The 25455-nt window shown below is 37.7% G+C and overlaps 1 protein-coding gene across 17 annotated transcripts in view; it reads right to left on the reverse strand.

Annotated features, from left to right (window-relative positions):
• The window catches only part of KDM6A (lysine demethylase 6A), a 150648-nt gene that overhangs the window by 105367 nt on the left and 19826 nt on the right, over positions 1-25455 (reverse strand). For all 17 annotated transcript variants that reach the window (XR_010995808.1, XR_010995809.1, XM_068179688.1 and 14 more), the window contains exon 3: positions 10856-10964. Coding sequence is in view for 15 of the 17 variants with exons in the window: in XM_068179688.1 (XP_068035789.1) it covers positions 10856-10964 (109 nt within the window). In the remaining 2 variants the exon portion in view is untranslated. The remainder of the gene's footprint in view (positions 1-10855; positions 10965-25455) is intronic.

Raw genomic sequence — 25455 nt, forward strand, 5'->3', positions numbered from 1 at the left:
ACCATGGATAAATCACGTCCATAAATGTTATCACCCTTCAATGCCTGCCTTGCATATTCATTTTGGTAACTTGACCAAAGTTCTTGTGCTTAAGTGAAATAAGAATATACTCATCGTGGTGAAGACAGAACCTCTGCACTGCTCTGTCCATGGAGACTCAAACCTGTATCTCTAAACAGACACAGAGATCCATGCCCATGAGCTGCTCCTCTCCACCAAAATGCCTGTGAGGCCAATTTCTAATTCTGATGTTCTAAACTGTGGTTTATTCAGATGCCCAGATAAAAAAAAAGAACTTAGAAGACAACTCATTGACCACACATTATTAACATGCAATATATTTAAAACACTTACACAATGCAACTCAGACAAACAAAATAACTTAAAAATCTAATCTAGTCTTTCACAATTTAAGAACACAATTCCTCCTCTAACCAGTACCCCGCAAAAAAACCCTGGTACAAACTGAAGAATATTACTTCAGTCTAATAATATAAGTTGAAGAATGTTAAAACTAAGCATATTTTAGTCACATTCTGCAATAATGTTTTAAAGGATTTTCACAGTAAGACAAAATAACATCCTACTGCCCCCCAGAAGTCCTTCTGGATTCAGTTTCTCCCAGATATCATTAATAAGTTTTCAACGAAAAGGAATAATTATCTTCTGAACATGGTAATGACTTTGCTTTCCCTAACAGGAACATGCACTTGCACTATGAAACAGTTTTGTAATGCATCACATCACAAATAAAAGGAGTTTTTTTTTCCTTTTACTCAAGCAGTACCTATCCCAATTTTAAGGGTTAAAGTATATTTCAAATACTCAGGTCAACATATTATGCAAGATTCAAGAACTGACAACTTCTTGTAAACTTTTTTTTTTTTAAAGCAACCACTGCAGTCAACTATACAGGGGATATGCATAAAAAGAAGAAAAGGACATTAAATACAATACTAAGGATTTATACTGGGAAAATAGAAGGGACAACATGTTCACCACAGCTGTTAAAAAATATAGGAAGTACACACATGAGCATATCCATTAAAAAGGAGAGGTGGAATATGCTTACCTATAGCAGTTAAGACACTGCTAGTAAGTTTATAAAATGTCAACAGTATTAAAAAAATACATAAATAAACAGAATGCCTTAAAAGGAAAGAATAGGAAAAAAGAAAGCAAGAAGAAACTTGCCCTGAAAAATCCTAACACCTCCATTTAATATATGGAAATTATTACAGAAAGGAGACTCTTGCTCCATGACATTCTACCAGTTTTCTTTAAGAAAAAGGATGTTTGGCTGTGATTTTCTTTTCTAACTCTTCCATTCTTCAATAAAGTTCAGCAGCTTCCCACAGGAACAGCTGATGTGATCGTTGAATGTGCCAAGCTCAGTTACAATTAAAAACAAGCACATGGGAAGCATGGATTGCTGAAGTCTATTTATATTTACTCGATAAGAAGATAAGGCCTCCATTCTAAGGAGCCACATTTCTCTTCCAGAGGAACAAAGAGGACACTTCAATCTTCCTCAGTGTCTGAAGTGCCCAATCCTCCTGGTGGCTTCAGAAACACCCCGGGATCCAGCCTGTTCTAGGCTAACAGCATTCCCTTTCTACTTCTTGCAGATGAAATGCTGAAATTCTCAGAGTTCTGCTAGAAGTGTGTAAGGATGAATCATGGAGGGCTCCCTTAAGCTAGAGCTGAATGTCCCTTTACTTCTCAGGAAAGTCAGACAACTAAAAAGTGTTACCATGCACACTTTCAGTATTATCAGTAAGTTACCCCTGAAGTCTGATTTCAGCCCCTTTTACAACTACATTAAATATCTGCTCCATAAGCACTCAAGCTCGGCTGCAAAGGATTAAAGGAACAGAAAAACAGGAAAAAAAGGATTCAATAAAATGGTCTCTTTGCCAGAGCCCACAGGAAATATTCCTAATCAAGCATATCCCTAAGAAGAATCTTGCATGTAAGATGCCAGAAATCAAATTATGAAAGCAAGACTTTTGAACAACTGAACAAACCTAGATATAAAGAAAAACATGAACCATAAATTTTGAACCCTATCATATTTCATAGTCCCTGAGTAAGTAAGCAATAAGCAGATATTTATCTAAAATTTCATGGTGTAGAAATTAGTACCTTATTTAAAACCTGTACTGTGAACTACAAGAAAATTCTCCCTTAAATTAACTTTGTATCTACAGGAAATAAGAGCAAATCCCTCAAAATACAAACTTCATTCTAAAATAAGAAAGAACAGAGCAATTGAATCTGCAGAGCCACAAGAATTTTACACAAATCCCTATCTGTAACACAGGGTGTGCTTTATCAGTGTTATGATTCTGACTGTAGGATGATATCCCCTGGTTTATTAAAAAGCAAAAAATCCCAGTTACTTGGGTCATGCAGCACATTAGTAGTATTAAAAAAAAAAAAAAACCCAAGAACAAATAAAAAGAATCCTAACACTAAAGGCTGAAATATCATTTTGCACCTTTACTTTTCATCCAAGACTGGTCATTCCAAAGTGAGACAATTTTTGTCACAGAAAGATTCTGTCAACTACTGCTGCTCTTTCAACAGAGGGTCAACTCTCATTTTTACAGTTACAAATGAATTATCCCATTTCAGTTATAATGTCTGTCTTAAACATTATGAAATGAGTGCTTTGAAATCACTATTAGGCACGGCAGGATTCTGCAGACAATCTTTTGATTAGGAACTTACTATTGAGCTTTTTCAATTTAAAACTTTGCCACTGAAATTCTTACACATCTGGAATTCTATAAAGACAATAAAGGACATAAAAACTTCTTTTTTCCCTGCATGTCAAACACGGATGAGCATCCAGAAAATGCATGTCTGGACTCAAAGAACAGGACAGTGTCAACAGCAGGACAATGCCTCTTGCCTCACTCTCTACTACTTTTTGTAGTCAACCACAGAAAACTCTTAAAAGCACAAAACTGACAGACCACATTCAAACACCCAAAACAATAGTCAACAATTACTAAAAGAAGTGTTCAGTTACCTATTTCCCTCCTTCTGTCCTTTGTTTAATTTCTAACTCCATCAGTTTATGCTCTTGCCATGAATACCTCTCTCCAAAACCTGGCCATGTATATTATTTTCCTTACAGGTAATCCTTGTGATCACATTCCTGAAAACCCTGAGAGTGGCAGATACAGCATTCACCATCCTCCCCAGAGGAGGGGACATGTATATCCCAAAGCTATACACAGCTTTTCAAGTCAATCACCATCAGCTATATCACTTGATGAAAATAAAATGTTTACCTGAAATAGCTCTGAAAAGCAAAACACCGCCTTTCTAAAACAATTGCAACCACTGAACAGTAAGAATCCTCTTCAGTTCAGGCTCTCTTCAGAATCTGTCTGTAAACCTCAGGCACCTCATGCAGAGCTGACTCTCGATGAGTTCACACACTGGGAGTCTACTGGTTTCCTCTTACAGGTTTTTAGTCACCCAGAACTACCCACTTTGCAATATGTATGGTTACTTCAACCCTGACAGACTTTATTATGTGCTCCCTAAGAGTTTGTCTTCCTCTCCACTATGATAGAACCAAGGGCCATGTCAGAAGCAGGACATGGATAATACTTGTTCCTTACTTCCCCCCTGCTTAAGATCCCTTGGTATGATATAGAGAATAAAAAACAAATTTGATTTAATTACCACGTATGTGGTTTCAGGATTTTTTTTTTCCATCTACTTGATTTCATAGGATGTTGACAAAACTTAGTTTCAGAAGTAAGATAAGACAATCTCTCTTTGTATCCAGAATCTACATACTTGACCTAAACAAACAAGGAAGGTGACAGTGGGGAGGAAAAATGTCTAGACTGAGTGACAACCACCCACTTGTCACCTTTGCATATTTCATCACAAATCGTGCAGTCACAGAGGATGGCTTTTATGATCTGCTCTAATAAACCCACTTTATGACACCTTAAAACTTTAGAGGCCTTCAAAGTGACACAAACATGGAGCAGTTTGAGTATTTTAGTGCTTGAGTAAGAAGAAAGTGAACTACATACTAACACCATCTAGTGGCACCTTGCAAGGCTAAATGTGACTAGCATAAATTTTTGGCTTACTGAACGTAGAAACAGCAAGCTTTAATTGAACGACATACCCTGACAAGAAAACTTTAATACAAACCAAAGTTCGTATTGGTCTGTGTGAAACAGTATCTGTTGCCTTAAACACAATTATTTTTAATTTAATTTCTGAACAAGCACTAATATTTCTTAGTGCTTATCTGATGTGAAACTAATAGTAAAACAGAAAATCAGCTGAAGAACTGCACAAGGGAAGCTTGGAAAGAACACATCTCTTGATTTAAATCTGACTGCTCCCAGGAAAAAAAATCTTCATTAAACACCTAAGAGATATATTCAGGCTGCAGAAACAGCTTATCTATAGTGCAGGTTCCACCCACCATGGCGTTTTAACCCAGCAAAGATGAAAACTGATCTCCCATAGAATTGAAGACATCAAAAGGTGAGAAAATTCCAAGGCTGAGCCAATAGAATTGACTTTGCTGGGTAAATACTGGCTGGATGGCCAGGTTCAGAATGGTGGAAAATGGAATTACATCCAGCTGGTCACCAGGTGTGCTCCCCAGGGCTCACTGTGGAGGTCACTCCTGCTTGGTATCTTCATCAACAACCTGGACATGGAGATCAAGGGTTGAGGTTCAATCAGGCCAAGTGTGCTGGGTCTTGCACTTGGGTCACAACAATCACCCCAAGCTGGGAAAAGAGGGGCTGGAAAGTGACTGGTGGAAAAGACCCTGGAGTGGTGGTCACCAGCTGGATGAACATGAGCCAGAGGGCCAAGGAGGCCAATGGCACCCGGCCTGTATCTGCCATGGTGTGGCCAGCAGGAACAGGGCAGTGACTGTCCCCCTGTACTGGGCACTGGCGAGGCCACACCTCAAACCCTACATCCAGTTTGGGGCCCCTCAGGACAAGCAGGGCATTGAGGGGCTGGAGCGTGTTCGGGGATGGACAATGGAGCTGGGGAAGGATCTGGAGCACAGGTCTGTTGAGCAGCAGCTGAGGGAGCTGGGGGTGTTTAGCCTGGAAGAAAAGGTGCTCGGGGAACTCGTTGCCTTCTACGAACTACCTGGAAGGCAGCTGTAGTGAGGTGAGGTGTCAGCAGGTCTCTGCTTCCAAGCAACAAGTCTTGACAGGACAAACAAAATGCCCTCAAGTTGCACCACTCAAGACTGGATATTTCAAAATTTTTTTTTTGAAAGGACTGTCAAACATTGGCACAGGCTGCCCAGGGAGGTGGTGGAGTCACCATGCCTGGAGGTATTTCAAAGACCTATAGATGTGCTGCAGGGGGACACGGTCCAGCGGTGGCTTTGGCAGTACTGAGTAAATGGTTGGACTAGGTTATCTTAAAGGTCTTTTCCAACTTCCATGATTCTACGATTCTGTAATAAGCCAAAAAATGTGGAAGTGAGAGCAGCAAAATGCCACTTAGGTCTTTTGTTTTAAGGCCTCAGGCAGATGCTGCTCTCTGTTTCCTCCAGAGATTTGTACTGAAAGTACCAAAGAGTCAATCAAAGAAGCCTAAAGCATGTCTTCCTTTTAACACAGAATGAAGGCTGACACACAAAAGCAATCCAAGCATAGATTTAAGACAGAAAAATCATCAAATAGTCCTCAAAGAAATTTTATTAACAGCTCCACATCCTTATCTGGAAATGTAATGCAGCAGCAAAGTGCTGTGAAGCCCACTGTCCCATCAAGTATTAAATGTGAAAGATATACAATGGTTTGACAAGAAGTTTACAGTTACAGAAATTCTTTAGATCTTGAACTCTGTGAAAGTCTTAAAATACTGAGAACCAGTGAAGAAACCCAATGGATTCTCATCAAGCTCAAAAATCCTCCCAAGAGTGTAGCACACAAAAAAGATATTTTAACAATTAAGTGTTTATTTAGAAGACAACATTGTCCAAAGCTAAAATTTTCAGACAACCTGTCAAAAACATGGTCCTGGTATATTTCATAATAAAACTGTCGACTGCTAAGCTCTGCTCCACATACACACAATTTATAAAGAACATTTTAATGTTCTATGCTTCCTTTTTTCTACCAAAATGTCACATAATGGTTTAAACCATCTGAAATTAAACCACCCAAAATTTCTCTAATCTTCAGGACTCTGTTAAACAGCTCAAAGTAGAAGCAACTCAAATTCTACCAGTTAGTACCAGTTACAAGCAACAAAATTAAACCCCTTAAACCTAAATATCACACTTATTTGAAACAGTCATCTCTTCCTTGACCCATTCAAGCTATTTAATTCATTCTATTTCTTCAGGACTCATCAGTAAGACAAGACAGCCCAGCAGGGATCAGCACAATCCTGTCCATGCTGCGAAGTTTTCCCTTATATTTTATAAAATTACGCCTGCTACCCTGCACCTCAGAGCACAGCACATGAAAATGCTTCCCAATAACAATACTTCCTTTCAAATTCCTGAAAGACCTTAACCACCACAGAGAAATTCCCTACGGAGCTGGAATTGTAAGTACAAAAGAACACACATACACTGTTTAATATGGGAGTTTCTCACAACCAAACAACTTTACAAAAGAACAATCAGAAAGTGTTTAAATTTTGGGTTTAGGTTGCATTGTAATAAAAGAGCTGCTCAATTAACATTCTGGGTTTTTTTTTAGTATGGTTTGAAGTTTTAGATTAACAATTACTAAAAAAAATGCCCCTGAACTAATGAACACTATCTTATAAACAACTTAAAATGTTTTTATAGTAGTATTTTTGACAAAGCAGTCACCATCTGTAATCAAAATAAATACTGCTAAAACTGTTCTGACATAGAACATTTAAAAATGAGACTACCATTTGAGTATAACAATAAGAATTATTTCAGTACAGTATTTATTGTGTTTTAGTGACTGTGCACAAATAAATTCATGTTTTTCTCAAATCATTCATTCATTAACTGCATTTTCTACTTCCAGGAATTTTGCTTAGAGAACAGCAATTCAAAGAGGCAAATGATTAAAGCACATCTCCATTTGTGCCACTGTGAGCTGTCCTCCAAGTCACAGACTGAACACGGTCAATGCATGTGACCCCTCTGCAAAAAAAAAGATCCCTAAGGAAAACACAGATGATGTCAATCCACGAGCTCATTAAACAGCAGTCACTTAGAACTCAAGTCAGCTGGAACCCAAACCTTAAAACATCACTATCTTCACTCCTTACTGCTTATGGAAACCAGCCATGAAATGAAAAATAAACTCCAGCTAACAGTGGAACATACGTTTCTTTCAAGGCCAGAGCACAATAATTTGGTAAAACACCCATCTGTCCTAAGGAGTGCAGTAGCAAACAGGTCAGAGGCTCACACCAGGAGTCCTCCCAGCACCCAAAGGCCTCCATGACAACCCATCCACCTCCATTAAAACCCCAAGGCTGAGGTTTCACATTCTGGGGCAACTGCACAGCATTTTTGTGAGGGGTTATTTTTCAGTTGGATCAGTTCCCCACACAGCTGCAGGCTCAGCTGTGCCAGCACAAAGAAAGCAACCCGCAGACACGAGGGTGCCGCTCAGGGCATGCCCAGGCAACAAAAGGTTTGGGAACCTCCGAAACTATCCAACAGCTGGGGAATAGCTGCCTTGTCAAAAAAGAAAGGAGGAAGAATCAGATTAGAGTTAAGAAAATTCTATTGAGGAAATGGTTTTCACCAGGAGGAGTCAACGTTCCCATTTTAGGAAATCCCAAAGCCAAATTCTGTTCAGTCACGATAAATACAAGGAAAGCTGAGCATAGAAACCACTCTGACCATGCAAGCAAAGCTGAAACCAATTCATCTGCATTCTTGGTGATAAGTGTCTGAATACAAGTCAGTGTCTCACTGGATTGAAAATCTGCAAAAAGGCTGATCCCTCGTGTAGGACCTTCTCCTAACAGCAGCTGAGTGCTGGTATCACAGCAACTCCATTCCACAGCTGCAGAGAAAACACTTAGCTATCAACAGCAATTCAAACTTACTGCAATTTGGGAAACTGCAACCTGCAGAGCAGCTTCAGATCTTCCAAAGGTTAGCAGTGGCACTGACACTCTGGTCTAAGCTCAGGTATCATACTGAGAAGAAAGAAACTCATCCAAGTAATTTCTGATGTGAACTCAAAACTTTTCTTGGAGACAAGTACTTCTTTTTAAGAAAGAAAAATAGAAGCGTATTGATTTTGGTATTCAGTGGCTAGGAGTGACAAAAAACACACTGCACTTTGAGGGAACTTACAATATTTAACAGTTTTCATTAAAAAAAATGAAGTTAAATAGACTTCAATATCAAACATCAGCTGACTGCACATTCAAAGGTAGCCTGTCCCTCACTGATACCCTCTGAGCACATGCAGCAAGGGCAAGATTAGCACCAGCAATGTGAGTTTCAATGATGCAACCAGCCATGAATTTTTCTCAAGATCCCTCTTCTAGTGTATAAGTTCTAATTCTTACAAAGAAATGACCTACAGTCTCAATACATACAGAAGAAGGTATTAGCTACATCAAAACACTAAAAACATGCAACAAAAGGCATGATCCTTCACTGCCAGTGTGTTTGTGAAAAAATGAGACCGATCTAAAGAGAAGAAACTACCAACATGAAACCCAGATCTGTCATCCCAGCACTGCTTCACCTTGACCACTGATCCCAGTTCTACAGCCAGCTCACAATTTGTTCTGCTCTGCACAAACTTCACAGCAAGCATTTTTAAACCAAGAACACTATCACTTCTGCATTATAAAAAACACTTCATACATTATATAAAAAGGTGCATGCATTTATTGAAGATATTTAATTAAGTAACAAGCTTTTAAGGGAAAAAAACTGGAGCATTATACATGCTGCTATCTTGTGGTATTTTATTAATTACATCCAATTTATTGAACACACTGACTTATCCATAATTTTGACTAAATTCAGACTACACAGATTTATAGTTCTGAAGACCATGCTCCCTCAGCATTTTACACTTCCGGAAATTCAGGATTTAAAATCTGGGTAAAATATATATTAGTAACATCAAAATATTCCGAACTCACTTTTCTGTTCTAACTATAATGCAATTAAAATGTATGATAATGTAACAAAATTTGTATCATGTAATGAAATTTATTTTTACGTTATAACAGAACACAAACATTCTATTTCTAAGCAGCAGTAGTAAATGTTATAGAACACCTATGACTTTCTGCACTGAGGGTAATAGTTTTACAGTCTTTGGTACTAGAGTTCAAAAACTGTAGCAAACAGGAACATATGTGCCTCACTTAATAAAAAACCCCTTTAACTTCTCTTTTTACATCAATTAAAATTCCTCCAGTATTTTCAACTACTACTGCACTTCTTTGAAAATACAGATACATTTCTTAATACTCCATAACTAACAAGGTTTTTAGTCTTCTTGAGGCTTTTTCTACAATTGAGATGTGACTTTAAATAGGCATCTAGGAAAGTATTAAGTACTTTAATTCAGATTTTAATGGCTTCATGTTTCTTCGTATATTGTTGGGCTAATGCTGTTTTACAGTTCTGGAGAACTGATATTTCCAACCATCAAGTGGATTTTTTACTTGATTTTAAAACCATACAAAGAGTACAAAACAGATGCCATCAATAAACCCTGCCTGTGATCTACAGCAACACCTGGTCCTGTCACTCTTAACTGTTATCAACTCAAAAGCAGAGTTAATACAGGTCAGTCCATAACCCTGGGCTGTTTTTGTGAAGTAAAATATGTCCAGAAGGTCACACTGCACTCACCTCTAACTTTATTAGGCTAATGAGAAAGAATGGTGTACATTTTTTTGCAGAGGGGATGGCAGAATTTTCTTAAAACAAAACAAAAGCACGGGATCAGACTATTCTTCACTAAATTTTAGAGACAGCATACTGCCATGTTCCCTGCAGCTTTTCCCAGGCCGCTGGATTTAGAAACACCAGTGGTTATATCCCTCTCATTGGATGGGATGAGGTACAAGACAGATGCCTCCATCACCCATACCCTTCTGAATTTACAGACTGAATATAGATACCTGCAAATTCCTCCTGAGCAGCATCAAATCTACATCTGAAGTTTTTCACTTTAGAAATTCAAATCCCAGGAAGCCAAACTCACTCTGTTTAATGTGAGATAGAGAACCAGTGGACACACTGCTATCAAACAGCCCAGAGCCAGCCTGAGTCACCTAGCAGTGCTTCTGAACTACTCTCAGTTATAACTCATCTCCCTGTTTCTGCATCCCAAGGAAACTGTAAACCAGCATCTTTGTGTGCTTGGGGAAAAAGCATGGGGGGGTGGGAGAACACATTTTCAGGGTCGGGGTGTTGTGTGTTTCCCTACACAAACAGATCTGCATTCACGTTAAAATTAAAAAGCAATGACAATGAGAAATTACATCTCATGGGGAAAAAAAAAGTAAATATTCTGACCTGTTCTACCCAGCTCTCACCCACACTCCACAATCACTGAAAGGCAGGCAGCCATCAGACACTGGGCCTGCCAGTCAACTTCATATTCATACCTGAACCAGGAGTGTTTTGGTTGGGTTTTTGTTTTTCATTAAAATAAAAAAGAATGAGAAGTAAGAATAAAGTTGGTTTTGTGAAGGTAACACCAGTCTTAATTCTTTGATGGGCTCTGAAATACAGTACAAACCAAGAAAACAAACAGTGATTTTGCCCAATGTTTTTCATTCTGTTGTGTCACCTACACTGAAGAACAACTCCCCAAAGACATTCATCAGAAGAACCAAAAATTCTTACCTTTTGGATAATCTTCCAATAAGAGGTTGAAGTGACCTAACTGACAAAAGAAATCAGACTCGACCTTTCCTTCAGCTTTCAAAATTAGCGATTCATAGCAGCGAACAGCCTGGGAAAAAGAAATACAAGGTTTTCAGAATTCTGTATTTTACTAAATCAAATAATACATTTTCTGAGAATTAGAAGTTTTTTATTAGCTTCAAAGACGAGGTCTACAAACACTCTCACTAACGGAGTCAGCATCACTTTCCAAAGAAGAAATGTAATATTAAAGACAGAACAGATGTGGAAGCTCACTGATTCTAATGCAAATTGACAACAAATGAACAACAGAAATCTTCTGTGGTTCTTCTGTGAACATTTGATTTCCCCAACACAAAACAAACCTCTATCTTACATGACAATTTTTAATTTTAAAATTAATGAAACACAAAAGGATTGATTTCATTCTTTCCAATCTGCAAGAAAAGGAACCTCTCTGATTTTATTCTCATTGTGTTGCTTTTTTCCCTAAAGAAATCATTTTTCATTTAATAGTTATTTCACTCATTTTTGCTGAACCAAAGAACAAACTACCTCAACATGTTTCCTTATGCAATTTATGTATCTTCATATGTTTCCCAAGATCCAATTCTTTTCACATCTCACATGTCGTAAAATAATTGACTTCCTCCTACTGTAGGCTCAGAAAAGCTAAAGTCAGATATGTAAATCCAATTAGAAATTAATATCAGTTTGAGAAAACTTGCTCCAGAAGATTTTAAGTGACACACACAGAAGCAAAGAATGTCCTGTGCTATGAATACGCATTTTTAGCAACTGAACTGACGCCTTCTATTCACCAGAACTGCCATGATCTTTAACCTATTACATCCTTACCTCATGACCCTATTTACCTCCTGACCCTGTTTACACTTTGGGAATGAGTAAATAAATAAATAAAATCACTTTCCCAACTTTCTGAACTTACTAGCCATTGAATTGAAGCAGTTGAACAAATCCCTATGGGAGGGAAGGTCCTTGCACTAGCAGTTCTCAAAAGCCAGACAGACTTCTAGCAAATTCTAACTCCAGCCGGGTAATCTATGACTTTCACCTATTTATGGTGAATGTTTCAAATTTGGTTGCAATTATAATCTCCTTGATTTTATGACATGACAGTAATCAAAGACCGTGAGGCCCTTCCAACTCAGCATATTCTGTGATTCTGTGAAATGAGGAGCTTTAAGAGATTTTATTAAAACTCTTTATTCAAAGGGGGGAGGGGGGGGGGGAATCAAGATGAATATTTAAATCATTAGCTTTGCCCATGTTTATAATTTACTTTGAGTACACTTTTACTAATCATCAAAATGAGAAATGCCAAAAAAGAGGAAATGTTAGGAAAAGGTTAAAATACATCTGTGGAGAACCCAATTTCTGATCTAATCTGTTCTGAGCGGGTCACAGTTTGTATCCCAAGACTGAGGTGTATCACATACTTTCACCTACTTCCAAGTCCAGAAAAGCCTTATTTTATGTCTGTTTTCAGAGGCAAAGTTCCAATGAATCAAAATAAAGCTATGCTGCTACAGAGCTTTGGGTGTACATGTGGTATTAAAAGGATTTAATAAAACATTAAATATAAATTTACGTAAACTTAAAGTACATACTTCACACTGTAGCTATTTGGCCATATTCTGAAGATACCAAATTTAGATTTGTATTTGCAAGCTTTGCAAAATTTAGGTTTGTATTAGCAAACTGCAGTGGAAGGACTGCAATTCTTTTCACCAAGGATCAAAGCTACTACTCCTTTAATTTCATTCCTATCATTATGAACACCTCTTGCAGTCAGTCAATTCTCCATCTAAAGAATATCATCCCTAAAATCAGAAGCAAAGCACACAAGTCTAAAGTACATTTCTTAAGATCACTATTTCTGTATGTACTGACTCTTAACATCAGCAAATATCTTAGTGCAGAACCTTGGTTTTGGCACTGTGCTTCCTCTCTCCACTTTTTGGTCTCATCTTTTGATTTATACAAACAGTAATAAAATTTTTGATGGTGCCCCTAATGTTACTGTTACACACTGATTTGTAGACAGGCTTCCCTTTTTCTGATAATTTGCAATACCTGCTACAGCTGCTGAATAAAATAGTCAAATTTTGCTATTTTCTTAAATTGGTATTTTGTCTTTTGCAATTCAGAGCATAGAGAAACTGCCACCAAAAGAGCCTACAATAAATACTGGAGAGGAAGCTAGGGTAGTTCATTTCCTGAATTAGGCTACAGGTGTTTAAGGAGAACTTGCCTTTATGAACAAATGTAACAGGATTTTTCTGTACAGATGTTCACGGAAATTATAAATCACACGCACTTTAACGTTTAAGTGTTTGGGGACCCTCAATGTTCCCACAGCCCTTTTTTAAGTAAATCCTCATTAAAAGAGGTATCACACATATCTGAAGCACTGTCTGTAGCAGGGATGTAAAAACCTGTGCCCAAGCCTTTCACACAGCTCAGAGCAATTCTAAACAAGGCAGATTTTCCCTTTATGTTAGAACACAAACTGAAGATACTGCTAAACCATCTGATGCCAGCACAAGGCAAGGCCTAAGACACCAGAACTTCCCCTTTCAGGCACAGTTAACTGCAAATTATCTGTTCCTGTAAGAGTAATTCAATTACACCATTGAAGCAAAACCTCTCCACTGACCTCTAACTGGTTTGCAACATAATCATACTCATACTTCTGCAAACTTAACTTGGGAAGGCTGTTTCAAATGAATCTTTTCAATTCTTCCAGCACATTCTAACAAAATGAAAGAGAAACTAAAAGCAAGCATTAGTTCCTCAGTGTGAAAAGCAAATCAGCGCCTGGACCAGCAGGTTGGTCACCGTGTGGCTCTTGCTCTTCCCAGTAGTCAGGGCAGAGTCACCAGGCAAAGACTTACCCAGCTTTGGTTTTGGTCAAGAAACTTTCTCCCCCATCAGACCCATCCACAAAGATCTTTAGAAAGTAACAAGTATTTTTCTGCACAGGTAAGAATTTGTCTCTGTTGAATGAATGGATGTAAAAGGGAGGTCACAACTGCACCTATCTGTATATGTTTTCTTTGAAGGAAAAATCAAAAGATCTCATTTTAGTGGTTCTTTAACTGCAAAGGCCACCTATGGCACTACTTGTGCAACACATTTAAATTATCCTGACACTAAGAATTCTAAGGAAGTTAAAAACCCCTGAGGTTTTTAAGCATTGTTATTTCTCCACACTGTATGGATCTCTAAGTGCATTCAATGGAGTCAGCCTTGAGAATTGCCAGTATTGACAAATTAACAAGAAAGAGAAAGACCCTGAAATGAAAAGGAAGATTGCTACACAACATCATACACTTCCTTCCCTTTGTTCAAGGGTACAAGAAGATAAAAGGGAAACCTGAAGAATTTAGGAACTTGGCAAAATAATCACCCACAGCTGCTTCACAGTGTGGCAACCAGAGCAGAAGCAGGAAACCGAGGCAGGACTGGCTGCAGGAAAAGAAACTGGCTTATTTAACACTAAAAAAGTAACAATATTCATGATGTTTGCCACCTTCAACTGAAGTCATACACTATTGTCACACAATTACCCTCTCGTTACATCACAGTTCATGACTGGGGGCGTCCCGATTGAACTGATTCAACTGTCAATTCTTAGGACACCTTTAAACACAGTACAGCGAAGAAAAAAGCTTAGTGTATTTACCAACTCACAAAAAGCTAGCAAAATCTGTTCACAAAAGGAAGAAATAATTCTAGAATCACCTTTAAAATGCACTACCAGACCCCTGTGTGTTCCCTACTTTCATTCCAATGGATAAGGAACTGGATTATTTTTTCCTCTCTGTTTTAAAACCATTCCTTCCCCACACTCATTTAAAAAACCAACCAAACAAAACCAACCCCATAAACTAAATGCCAGTTGTGGTCATTATTAATATGATGTCATTTCATGAAGGAAAGACTCTAGAGTCGAGAATATACCATAACAAAATAAATAAATATACCCAACCCAAACAAATCTAACTGATAAATCAAACAGATGAAACCAGAATTCTAAATATTGTATACAGGAGTCACTGACACATTACAGCTCTGCTTTATAAATAAAAAGGACCGTGATATTTCTACTTCAATTAATATGAAGAAAAAAACTTTATCATTGGTTGCAACTGTTTGTATTTCACAGCACAAATCCAAACTACTGTTAAAAACCTGTACTAAAAAAAAAGGACAAAAATCAATACAGCTTGTTCAGATTGTTTCTGAAGAAGATAATGCAATGTTACCCATTCTGAATCATGACAAGCATGACTGACCAAAATGAAACTAAGCAGGGTTAAACAGCCGAACATTAAAAAAATATCAATTCTTCAATATATTAATGATATGAAAATAGAGGAGTACACTGAGTCAGCAATTTTTACTTAAAACATAAAAAAAAACCCTGGCAAACTACAGGGAAGCAAAAAGCCAGCAATCTGAATTGTTAACATGGCAACAACCAAGCAGTAACATACAGTGAAAGAAATTATTTGAATTTTACTGGGTAATAAATTAACTGCCCAAGAAAAACACAGCACTTCAATGCAGACAATATAGTGTAAAATCACGAATGCAAAGCTTCGAGAAGCCCCTAAAACCTTCAATTTCACAACATAAAACACTACTGTATATGTAGATAAGCTGGGGGAGGGTGACAAAACTGAACAGTTGCTGCTTCTTTCTCTTGTGCCTCCAGTGACCCAACTGGATGGGCTTTGTGAGCAGGTAACGGGAACAGGGATTCCACATGAAAACTGGAGAGGGAGACATCAGCAGACTCCTGACAAAGAAAATACACTCTGTAGTAATGGTTAGAAACAGAATGTTAATTAGCTGATATTTTATCCTTCTGGAAAATAAAGTAACCACGTGGACAGTATTGGCCACTGAGGTGACCATCACACATCCACACTGGTCAGTCCGAGGGGCACCTAGAGAGCAGGAAGGCACAAGTGTGTGTGTGCTGGGCTCTTCTCCCTACCTCAGTACCACTGAGGAGGCTCTGAAAGGCTTCTTTTCCCATCCCTTCCTCCTTGCCACGATTCACCAAAACACACACACACAATTTGCTAACAACAATGACAACAATTTGCTGCGGCCAAGAGAAGATCCTGGTGAAGTTCCAGCTCCTGCTCTGCAGGAACGGGAGTGTGAGCAGGGCTCGCTTCAGCTAAGCAAAGAAAAAAAGGACAAGTCTGAATTCTTCAGAAGTTAAAACTATTTTTCCCCATCAATGACTGGCTGGATACATCACCTTCTGAGCTGTAGATGATTTACAAGAACACCTCATTTACTTCTGCAGAGAAAAGCACACCGTTCTTATTTGACTGAAGATAACCTAGATTAATGCAGCAGATCCTCCACTGAAGGCTCTCATATTATGTATTGGCACAATATCCTTAACTTCCTTTACTTTCTTATTCAACAGCAATTCCCACTACAGCTTTCAAAGCTTCTTTATATGGTCTGTCTTTGAAATGCTCATATTCTGTTATAAAATTTCTCTCTCAATTTCACACGTTTACTCTCCTTGTATTTCATGTATGGACTATGCTATTTCAAAAGCCTCAGTAAGAGTGCTGGAAGTACAGCTTGATGGACACAAATATGCTCAGACCCCAAAACATTCAGGCCTCAAGAAGAAAAAACACGAACTGGCCTCTTCAGTAACTCTGTTCTTGCAAAATTTCTATGGCATATTGGAATGCTGTGAGCTTATTCTAGTCTGCTAGTAACACTTAGGATCAAAGTCTTTATCATTTTAAAGAGAATTAGTATAGAACAACAGAAACTGATCTTCCTCAAACATTTCTCAAGAAATCTATCATCAGTTTTGGCTAATTTATTTTCTTATGACTAATGCTTCATGAAACAGGATACAAGAATAAACAGTGCAGGCAATAAAGAAGAGCAGCTGCAGACATGAGCTACATGCACAGCCTGATGGTCACAATTTTGATGAATTTTCCTTAAAAACCACTACTGTAGTCTAAGACTTTTGTGCTTCCATATTATACTGAAGATGTAACAAATATTTTTGTACAGATGATGTCTATGATAGATAAGAGACAACATAGTAAGCAGCAGAAGGTCAAGGTTGCTAAGTTTACAAGGGAAAATTAACATGAACTCAATTATTGTTGAAAACTGAGGGATATTGCTTCATAAAAAGCACAGATCTGCAGAACAGAATACAAAACAGAATACTTGCAAATCAATGATTAAATGGAGGAAAGTGACATTTTAGTGGCGAGTAAAAAACCCAACTCGCCTCCCCTGAATACAGAACAGTGCAAGACATTCTTGACACGTGTTTTCTGTCAGACAGATGCAAACTCAATAGTTTACATATTAAAAATTGTTTACATACATAAAATATAGGAAGCTTAGTCCTTTGCAGCTGACAGTGTCCATAACCAACTGGATTTTATGAAAAATTGGATTTTATGAAAAATTTGTTGACTGGAGCTTATGTGGTGAATCACTCTGCATTAATTCTGAGTCCACCTGGAGGATGCAATCCTCTCACTATTTCCTTTAAATACAGTCAAATTTACAAATATCAATGTCTATGTACATACACACACACCTACAGCATTTCTATAAATTCTAAATTATTAGCAAACAGAATCATGAGTATTCTGTCCCTGAAAATATTTCATAACCAGGTGACTCAGGAGATTATGGCAAAGTTTATATGGAATTTCAAATTCAAAATTCTTCACAGGTAATCTTTACCAAAAACCCCAAACAAACCCAAGTAATTTTCTTTTTTTTAACAAGTCACAGTAGATTTTTTCATAGCCAGTTGGAACATTGTTTTTATCTGAGACAACAGGAACATTTTTGGCTATTTTATTTTATTGCAGCACCTTAATTTAGCAATTTTTCAAGCTCGTGAATAGTTCACCACACACTAAAATTTAAGACCACTAAATCTCATTTTATTCTAGCAATTCTCACCTATGTCAATACAGAACAATCACAAATTAGGTGTGGCACGCCATGCTCAGTGTTTGTCATTCTGCATTTAGACAGCTAACACTGATAGATAAACTTATCTTGGTTTAATATGTTAAGTTTTATCTAGGTGTCTGCGGAGTCTCATACAGATTTTAAGTAAGATACAACAAATAAATAGCTAGTTTTGTTTCCATTGGGTAAATTATTTTGGAAATGTGATTAAAATCAACACAGAAAAATACAACCAAACACAAAAACCCATCCACAAATAAAGTCAGAATCTGCATTAATAGCTGCCTGTCTTACCTAAGGAAAAAGGATCAGAATAACTTATTTATGCAAATATCTCTGGATCTGGACACAAGTCTTTGGAAATGTAACACTGACTATCAGGCACCAAGCATAAGAATGACAATGAAACAAAGAATAAAGAACTCGAAAAAAAGAGGTATTAAATAGAGAACAATGTACATACAAATGCACAAGACAATGTCTACCAAGACTGACACAACAAATATATTCTTTGTGAAAATACCTAGTTTCAGACTAAACAGAATGATTTTTCTGTGTTGTCTGAATACAAGGCAATACATAAAGGCAACTATTAAAAAAATATTTAAAAGCTACCACCAATTGCTCTGCTCTGCTAAATCTGCCCAGTCTAAACTTCAGTCCCAAAAGGGTTCAAGCACTAGAGGTGGCCTGGTACTCAGAAATAATATTGATGGTAGCTTAATCTGAAAATAGAAGGAGAAGACGATTTATTTTAGAAGAATGGAAGTGAAAATGGGTCAGGAGCTGTTTCATAAAGGAAGTGTAAAAACTAATGTTAATAGGGTGGGAAGTGTGGAATTTTCAGCACCACAGGAGATACAGAATTGGTAAAAGCACATTAAGACACAAAGGATTAAAAAAAAAAATCTAAACGGACTGAACCTGGTTTTAAATACTGAAATATCACTATTTCAAGGAGTCTTACAATGCTGGTACTTTTAAAGTTACCACAGCCAGTGCAGCAGAAGGATCCACCCCAATGATTTTCCATCACATCACTGAAATCTCCCATATTAGGTACAATCCACATATCACATGTTCCCTTTTCCACAGCCATTCATATTTTCTCCTCTGTGGCTGCTTAACTATGCTTACACAATTATGCTCACATATAAAAATGAGCAACACTGAAACATAACCAAATGTGCATGAAAACCAGCCTGCATAGAAAATGTTTTGTAGGAGAACTTTATGCACAGAAAACACTTTGAAAAGCACCACAATAATTCCCATCAGGAGCTATAACCCTTGTGTGCTAATGCCAGCAAACACCCAGCCTTATGCCTCACCTTTTCCCCTTTTCGTGTGACAATCTGAACAAAAAGAAATTGCAATGATGAAATAAGAGGAATACAATCCTCTGGATACAGTCCACAGCTAATGAGCAGTAACACTTCTGAATGGCAGAGCTGGTGAACCTTATTCCAGGAAAAAATAAATGTCTTATTTCTTCTGTGTAACAGAAGATTTCAGATTTTACATTTATGCATTACAAAGCCCAAATTATTTTAGCTACTAGTATGCATTTTCATCATAGTGTGCACTAAACACCAACTAAAATGACAAATACACCCAAAACACTGCTTGGGAACTGGCCAACAGAGTCTTCTGGTAAGTAAAACCTGATAGTGGATTGTCACAGGCAACACATCCCAAAGACTCCTGCAGCTGCAGGATGAACAGCTGTGCAGGTTGTCACCACAGACTGTTTTCATTAACATTTCCCTGGAGCTGGATTTAAGATCTTCTTGAATAATGCTTCCCAAGCCCTATCAAATTTGACATCCAATATACAGATGGACATTAAAAAATACCAAGTGGGAAAACATTTAGGTATGAAGCTTAGTGCCAATTCTCCATCTATCTTGTATGTATTTTCAGGGACACTGCTGAACTAGAAAACAGAGACAGCTTCAAAGGATGAAGTTCCTGGTAAGCACAGCAGGTCAGAAACCAATTCTATTATTGGAGGGAAATGGAATGCACAAAAAATTCACAAGAAACTCCAGCACATTAAAACTATCTCTGTCATTAAAACTATACTATCTAAGGACTTAAATCTAGAAAGATCAAGATTCAAGGCTTCACTTTAAAACAATTTAAAATAAAGATTTAAATTTGAGTTGCCCATACTCATCACAAGTGCCATAGGTATCAGATTCCAGAGTCAACCTCACTTTTAAGCCAAAAGCAACCACTACAATTCTCTGTAGGACAGAGGCAGAATGACAAACACTAAGCTTCCACCTACACATAGAGAACTCTGTTCCAGCCATCCTTTCCCCATCCACAACTACAGCATGACCTTGGGTAGAAAAGGAGGATTTTGTGATTAAAATCAAACAGCTGGATAAAGAAAAATGCAATCTATTAGAGGTGGGTACTGACTGAGGTGTTTGGGCACACCACCATCAGTCTTGGCAGAACACTACGAACACAGCACAAACACAAACTCAATTACGAGTTCTCAGTTCCATCATGATGATGATGTTCCTTCCAACAGAAGGATCCGCAAGGAATCTTTCATACGATGCCCAACTGGAAAAAGTACCATACCCCCTTCTGTTGAGCCTACCTTTCACTACCACTAACCCTGACCCATAGAATGTTAGGAGTTTACTAAAAAACTGCCTTTAGAATGAGTCACTACACTTTAGGAAACGCAATACCCATCCTGAACATACTCGTTTCTAAAAGTCAACCTTGTGCACTCCTCTTAATTAGACATTTACACACAATTCACGAACCTTACACTGTTAATTACATGTACCAATCCCAATCAGAAAATAGCTAATGGCCACTTGTCTCTTAAAAATGTCTATTTGTAGACTAAAAAATTGCACAATGTGGATTCCACTGTATGGAACCCAAATCTTTAACCCAGCATTTACGCTGTGTTGCACCCACACCACCCTTCAGAGTGACCAAATCAGCATCTCTAAGCACTAACACCCCTTGTCTCTCAGAACCAGGGAGAAAATCCAAAAACTTTAGAAACAACAATCAAACTATTAAAAAGCCTTTTATAAACCCACTGAGGTGTGAAATCCACAACCAGAAATTTGAAATGGGACAGAGTACCCCAAAACAGGTGTGAGGATCAGCACTGAATATCAGGAAGTTCTGTTGGCACCATTCATAAACCAGGATGTGAATGTGGTTCATACACCAAACACCTCTGAAGAGTCCCTTATAATACATTACTGTAATGATCGCATTTAAAATGAAATAATGCTAGAAATAACTGAATTCTATACATCAAACATTTGGTGAGAAGGTTTTCTTTTGATGAACATGCCATGTTCCACAGGATTCACTTGACAGAAGGTGTTTTCCTAAGCTCTCTCTTCAGCTAAAGCTGTCATGACTTGAGCCTTTAGATGAACGATCAATTCTGATATTATTTACAGTGGCAGGCAACAATTTCAATTACATATTAATGTCAAACCTTAGAATGAACCTCAGCAGGTTTACAGGCAATATAGTTTCCAAAATGCATCTAACTGGATATTGCAAAAAATGCACCAAAATTGTGACCCAAAGCCATAAAGTCACTACGAAGTTTCCATTAAAAGGACAGCTCCTTAACACTAAAATGTTGACTGTCTTCCTTTTTAAGGTTTTGGATCAACAAGCCACACCCTTGTCTCCCATTTCACTGTCACTAATGCAATCTATCTTTGTTTGGAGGATAAATTCACCTTCAAAGCACTCAACGGCTTGAGCACGGATCTCTGAATTGTCAGAATACACCAGTGTGTCAACCACAGCTAACAAGAACTCTTCACAGTGCAGGAAAAGCTCATTTCCACAGAAGACTGGATTTTTTCAAGTACTGGTCTCAAAGAGTTGAATTCATCATTATTAGAAAATATTTGTAGAAAGGTGCACAAACACTTCATTCACCTTCCTTAATATACATAAACACTCCACTATACACTGAAATATCTGTGCCAAAACATTGTGTCATAATGAACAAGCAATTCCCCTAGGGAGGAAACAAGGAAAACAGCAGAACACCACAAAAATCTCTGAATCAAGAACAGCAGAGTCAGATACTGATTTAAGTTCTAAAGAGTATGCTGGGCACAACAAGAGGAATGGCAAATAAAAGCTCAAACAAAAGAGAGGAGTGAGAGGGAACACCAAGTAAGAGATGAAACTCTTGTCACAGGGGAATGCCAGAGAAGGAAAACAGATCACAATTGACTCAAGCCCTGAAGGACAGCCCCTTCTCCACTGTTACCATTTCATCCCTACACCAGCAGGCTGCACAACAGCCTCCCACCATCACCCACCCAAAAAAAAAGCATCTCCATGTAATAATCACTTCAATCATGCCAGTCACTAAGAGAACGAGTCATTATCCCTCTGCAGGGAATGTCTGGGGAGGATGAAAAAATACAAAGGTGAGAAAGTTTAAGAACAGTTGAAAATGAACCAAATTGAAATTAAAGACATTTTCAAATAATCACAAAAGGAGAAGGGTAGCAGGCAAGTCAGTCCCAAATGTCAATCTTTTTAAGTTCTTTATTCTAAAGTGTCAACTGCAGTACAAAAGGCTCTTTTTTTTCATTGCTTGCTGCAGTATCAGATTCTTACATTCAAAAAAAGCAAACCTCATCATTCTGGACCACCTGTGGCCTGTCCTGTGAAAGCAACAGGAGGTGGGTAACCTTTATGGTCAAGCTTGGAAACATAAATAACACTTGCACATGTGGGAGAGAATATTGATGTTGTCTTTAGGCCACAGATGGAGAACTGGCATCTCCTGAGGTGCATGTGGCTCACAGGGAGAAGCTCCTGACTGTTGTCAATGTTGCTGTTCAATGCATGGAGAGCACTCCATAAACGCCAGTATGCTGAAGATATATTCCAAACTTCTTTTGCTGTGAGATACCTTGAAAAATTCCAAGTCTTTGTGGAACATCAAAACAAAGTCTGAAGCTCATGCCGATTTTATTTCCACATGTTCCCAGGTGTGGGGATGTGGCTGCTCACGCCATGCCAGTCCCTCTCACACACAGGCAGACACAACAGAGCACAATCTCAAGATCATCCTCCTTTCTGCCCTAACTGCACAACATGCAGCAGGAGTAAATGAATTTGTCAAAATTTATTCTTCTGGTGCAGCAATGGCATGAGATTTGAGACTCTGGGTCAGTCTCCTGCACTTGTTTCACATTCAGCAGTTCAACGTGCTTTCGTTCTTCTTGTGAGTAAGGCCAACCTCTACCTAAAATCCATTTTCACATGTATTTTACAGTCTCTAAGTAGCATAAAATTCAACATAAAAGGAGAACTGCTGTAATATTAACTACATTTATTGGTGGTAGCCTATCATCCTATAATTACCTCCATAATTTACCGTGATAAGATATTGGCCTTTGGACTGAATTTACAGTCTTATTTTAGGTTTATCAACTGTAAATGAGGTAAAGACATTGCACCTCCAAACCACACCCATCAAATGGCTTTTGGAAGGCAGTCAGGGAGACACGTAGCAGTAAAACATTATACAGACACGTAAGATCCTGAACTCTGTGACAGGCTTATTAAAAGCACTGGGAAAAAGAAAAATCTCATGTACATTAATTATTGGATTATAAGTCAACAAACCAAGATGAGTATATGCTGCCAGCATAAGGCAGATAAAAGCATAAAGGATTCTGGAGCTCAATAGAGGATAGACTTCCAGCAAAGTTAAAATAAGATGACAATAACTAAAATCAACAGTCAGCCCTGTGCAGCAACCTTAGTATTTACTTGATCAGGACATGGACTAAACAGCAATAATAGAATATTAACACAGCTTTTACAGGAACCCACATTGTTGAAAAAGTAGCAAAAGAAAGAGGTTAGCATAGAGTGGGTTTTTTATTTCCTTAATATTTTTCCAGACTACATCAATTTAAATTCAGAAAATTCCTGGGCACAGATGGGAAATGCTCCTGATGGATTTTCCTTCCATTAATTTTCCCCAGCACTTTCTAAAACCATGTCCACTCATCTCACACTACCAATACTGGGCAGCCAGGAGTTCCACAGACTAACTGCAGGGAACCATCTTGCTCTGCATCTGCTTCCTGATAGTTTCAGTTCATACTCCCAAGCTCTTGCAGCAGAAGAGACAGAGAAAAACCTGTTTTAAAAGCAGAGATATTAATACCATCTCAGCAGATTCTATACCATTTCCCCACATTCAGTAGAAATGAAGTAAATTTAGAAGAGAACTGTAGGGGTAAGAGGAAAGAAGAGTCTATCTTGTAAAAAGTAAGTCTAGACACCTCAAATTATTTACCTCAGGAAATCAAAAGCTATTATGACTTTTCTACAAATACCAATAGGACAAACACCAGGGAAAGAGAAGAGCTATCTCAGTCTAACAACAATGTTGCCAAACAAATGTATCATTTTAGATTGAAAATTTAAAAAGTATTTGAAGAAGAAAAAAATTAAGCTTTTGAACAGTATTTAAACGTAAACAGTAGAAGCAAAAGGATTCTTTTAAATACTCTTTGGTATCACATATAAGAGAGTAATTTTCATAAATATAATGCTGTTACATATACCTGTGTATCTGTGACACAGCCACATGCAATGTGGAGGGACAGGCTTGAAAAAAAACTAGAAGTGCTTATATAAACCTATGCATTCTTTTGTGTTCCTTTCAAAGAGTCTGCACAAGACTTTTCAAACAATTTCTATTCAAGTGAGAACACACCAATACCAATACTGACTATAAAGAGCTGAATTGTTAAGCAAAAGTCTTATGCCCTTGAGGCACTTCTGAATAAGAATATTTGAAAAACTTTAGGTAAAATTAGCTCCTTAATATTTTGAACTACCACATCCTTACTGTTCAGACAGGAGGCAAACACATTTTAAGTGGAGAGAATAACCACAGAACCAAAACCCACAGCAGTATCTGCTATCTGCCCAGCTTTGCCAACATAAATATTTGTGAGGATCAGCACTTGGAGTCTCTCTAGAGAATCTCAATTTTAAATATTAATTAATGAAGGAACGTAATTCTTTAGCAAATATATTTAATTTTTTAAGAACCAAACCCACTTCTTACGGTCCTTCAGAAAATATTTTGGCTTTAATTTCAGCATGACCAAAGGGCAAATACTGACACTGTGGGTGTATCAGTATCACTAAAACAACCAAAACTTTCCATGCTCATAGAAACCAGCTTTTTTTTATACCAAGACTACTGCTTTTCAAAACCCTCTTGTGAAATAATATTCTACAAAATTCCAAGAAGAGTTTTAGCTTAATAAGTCTCAGGGAAGAAAAATGAAAGAGTAAAAGAATATTCACCAAAACTCAGCAGCATTACATGTTGTGATGTGCTTTCAAAACATCATGTAGAAAATGAAAACAGTTTCGATGAAAATTAATAAATGGTTATTCAAAACTTTGTTAACAAATGAAAAGGTAACAAACAACAAAACAAACAAACAAAAACCACCCTCCCCCACAGAAATAAGACTGCATATCACTTCTTG

The sequence above is a fragment of the Anomalospiza imberbis genome, chromosome 2 (assembly GCF_031753505.1).
Source record: "Anomalospiza imberbis isolate Cuckoo-Finch-1a 21T00152 chromosome 2, ASM3175350v1, whole genome shotgun sequence".
Taxonomy (NCBI): Eukaryota; Metazoa; Chordata; class Aves; order Passeriformes; family Viduidae; genus Anomalospiza; species Anomalospiza imberbis.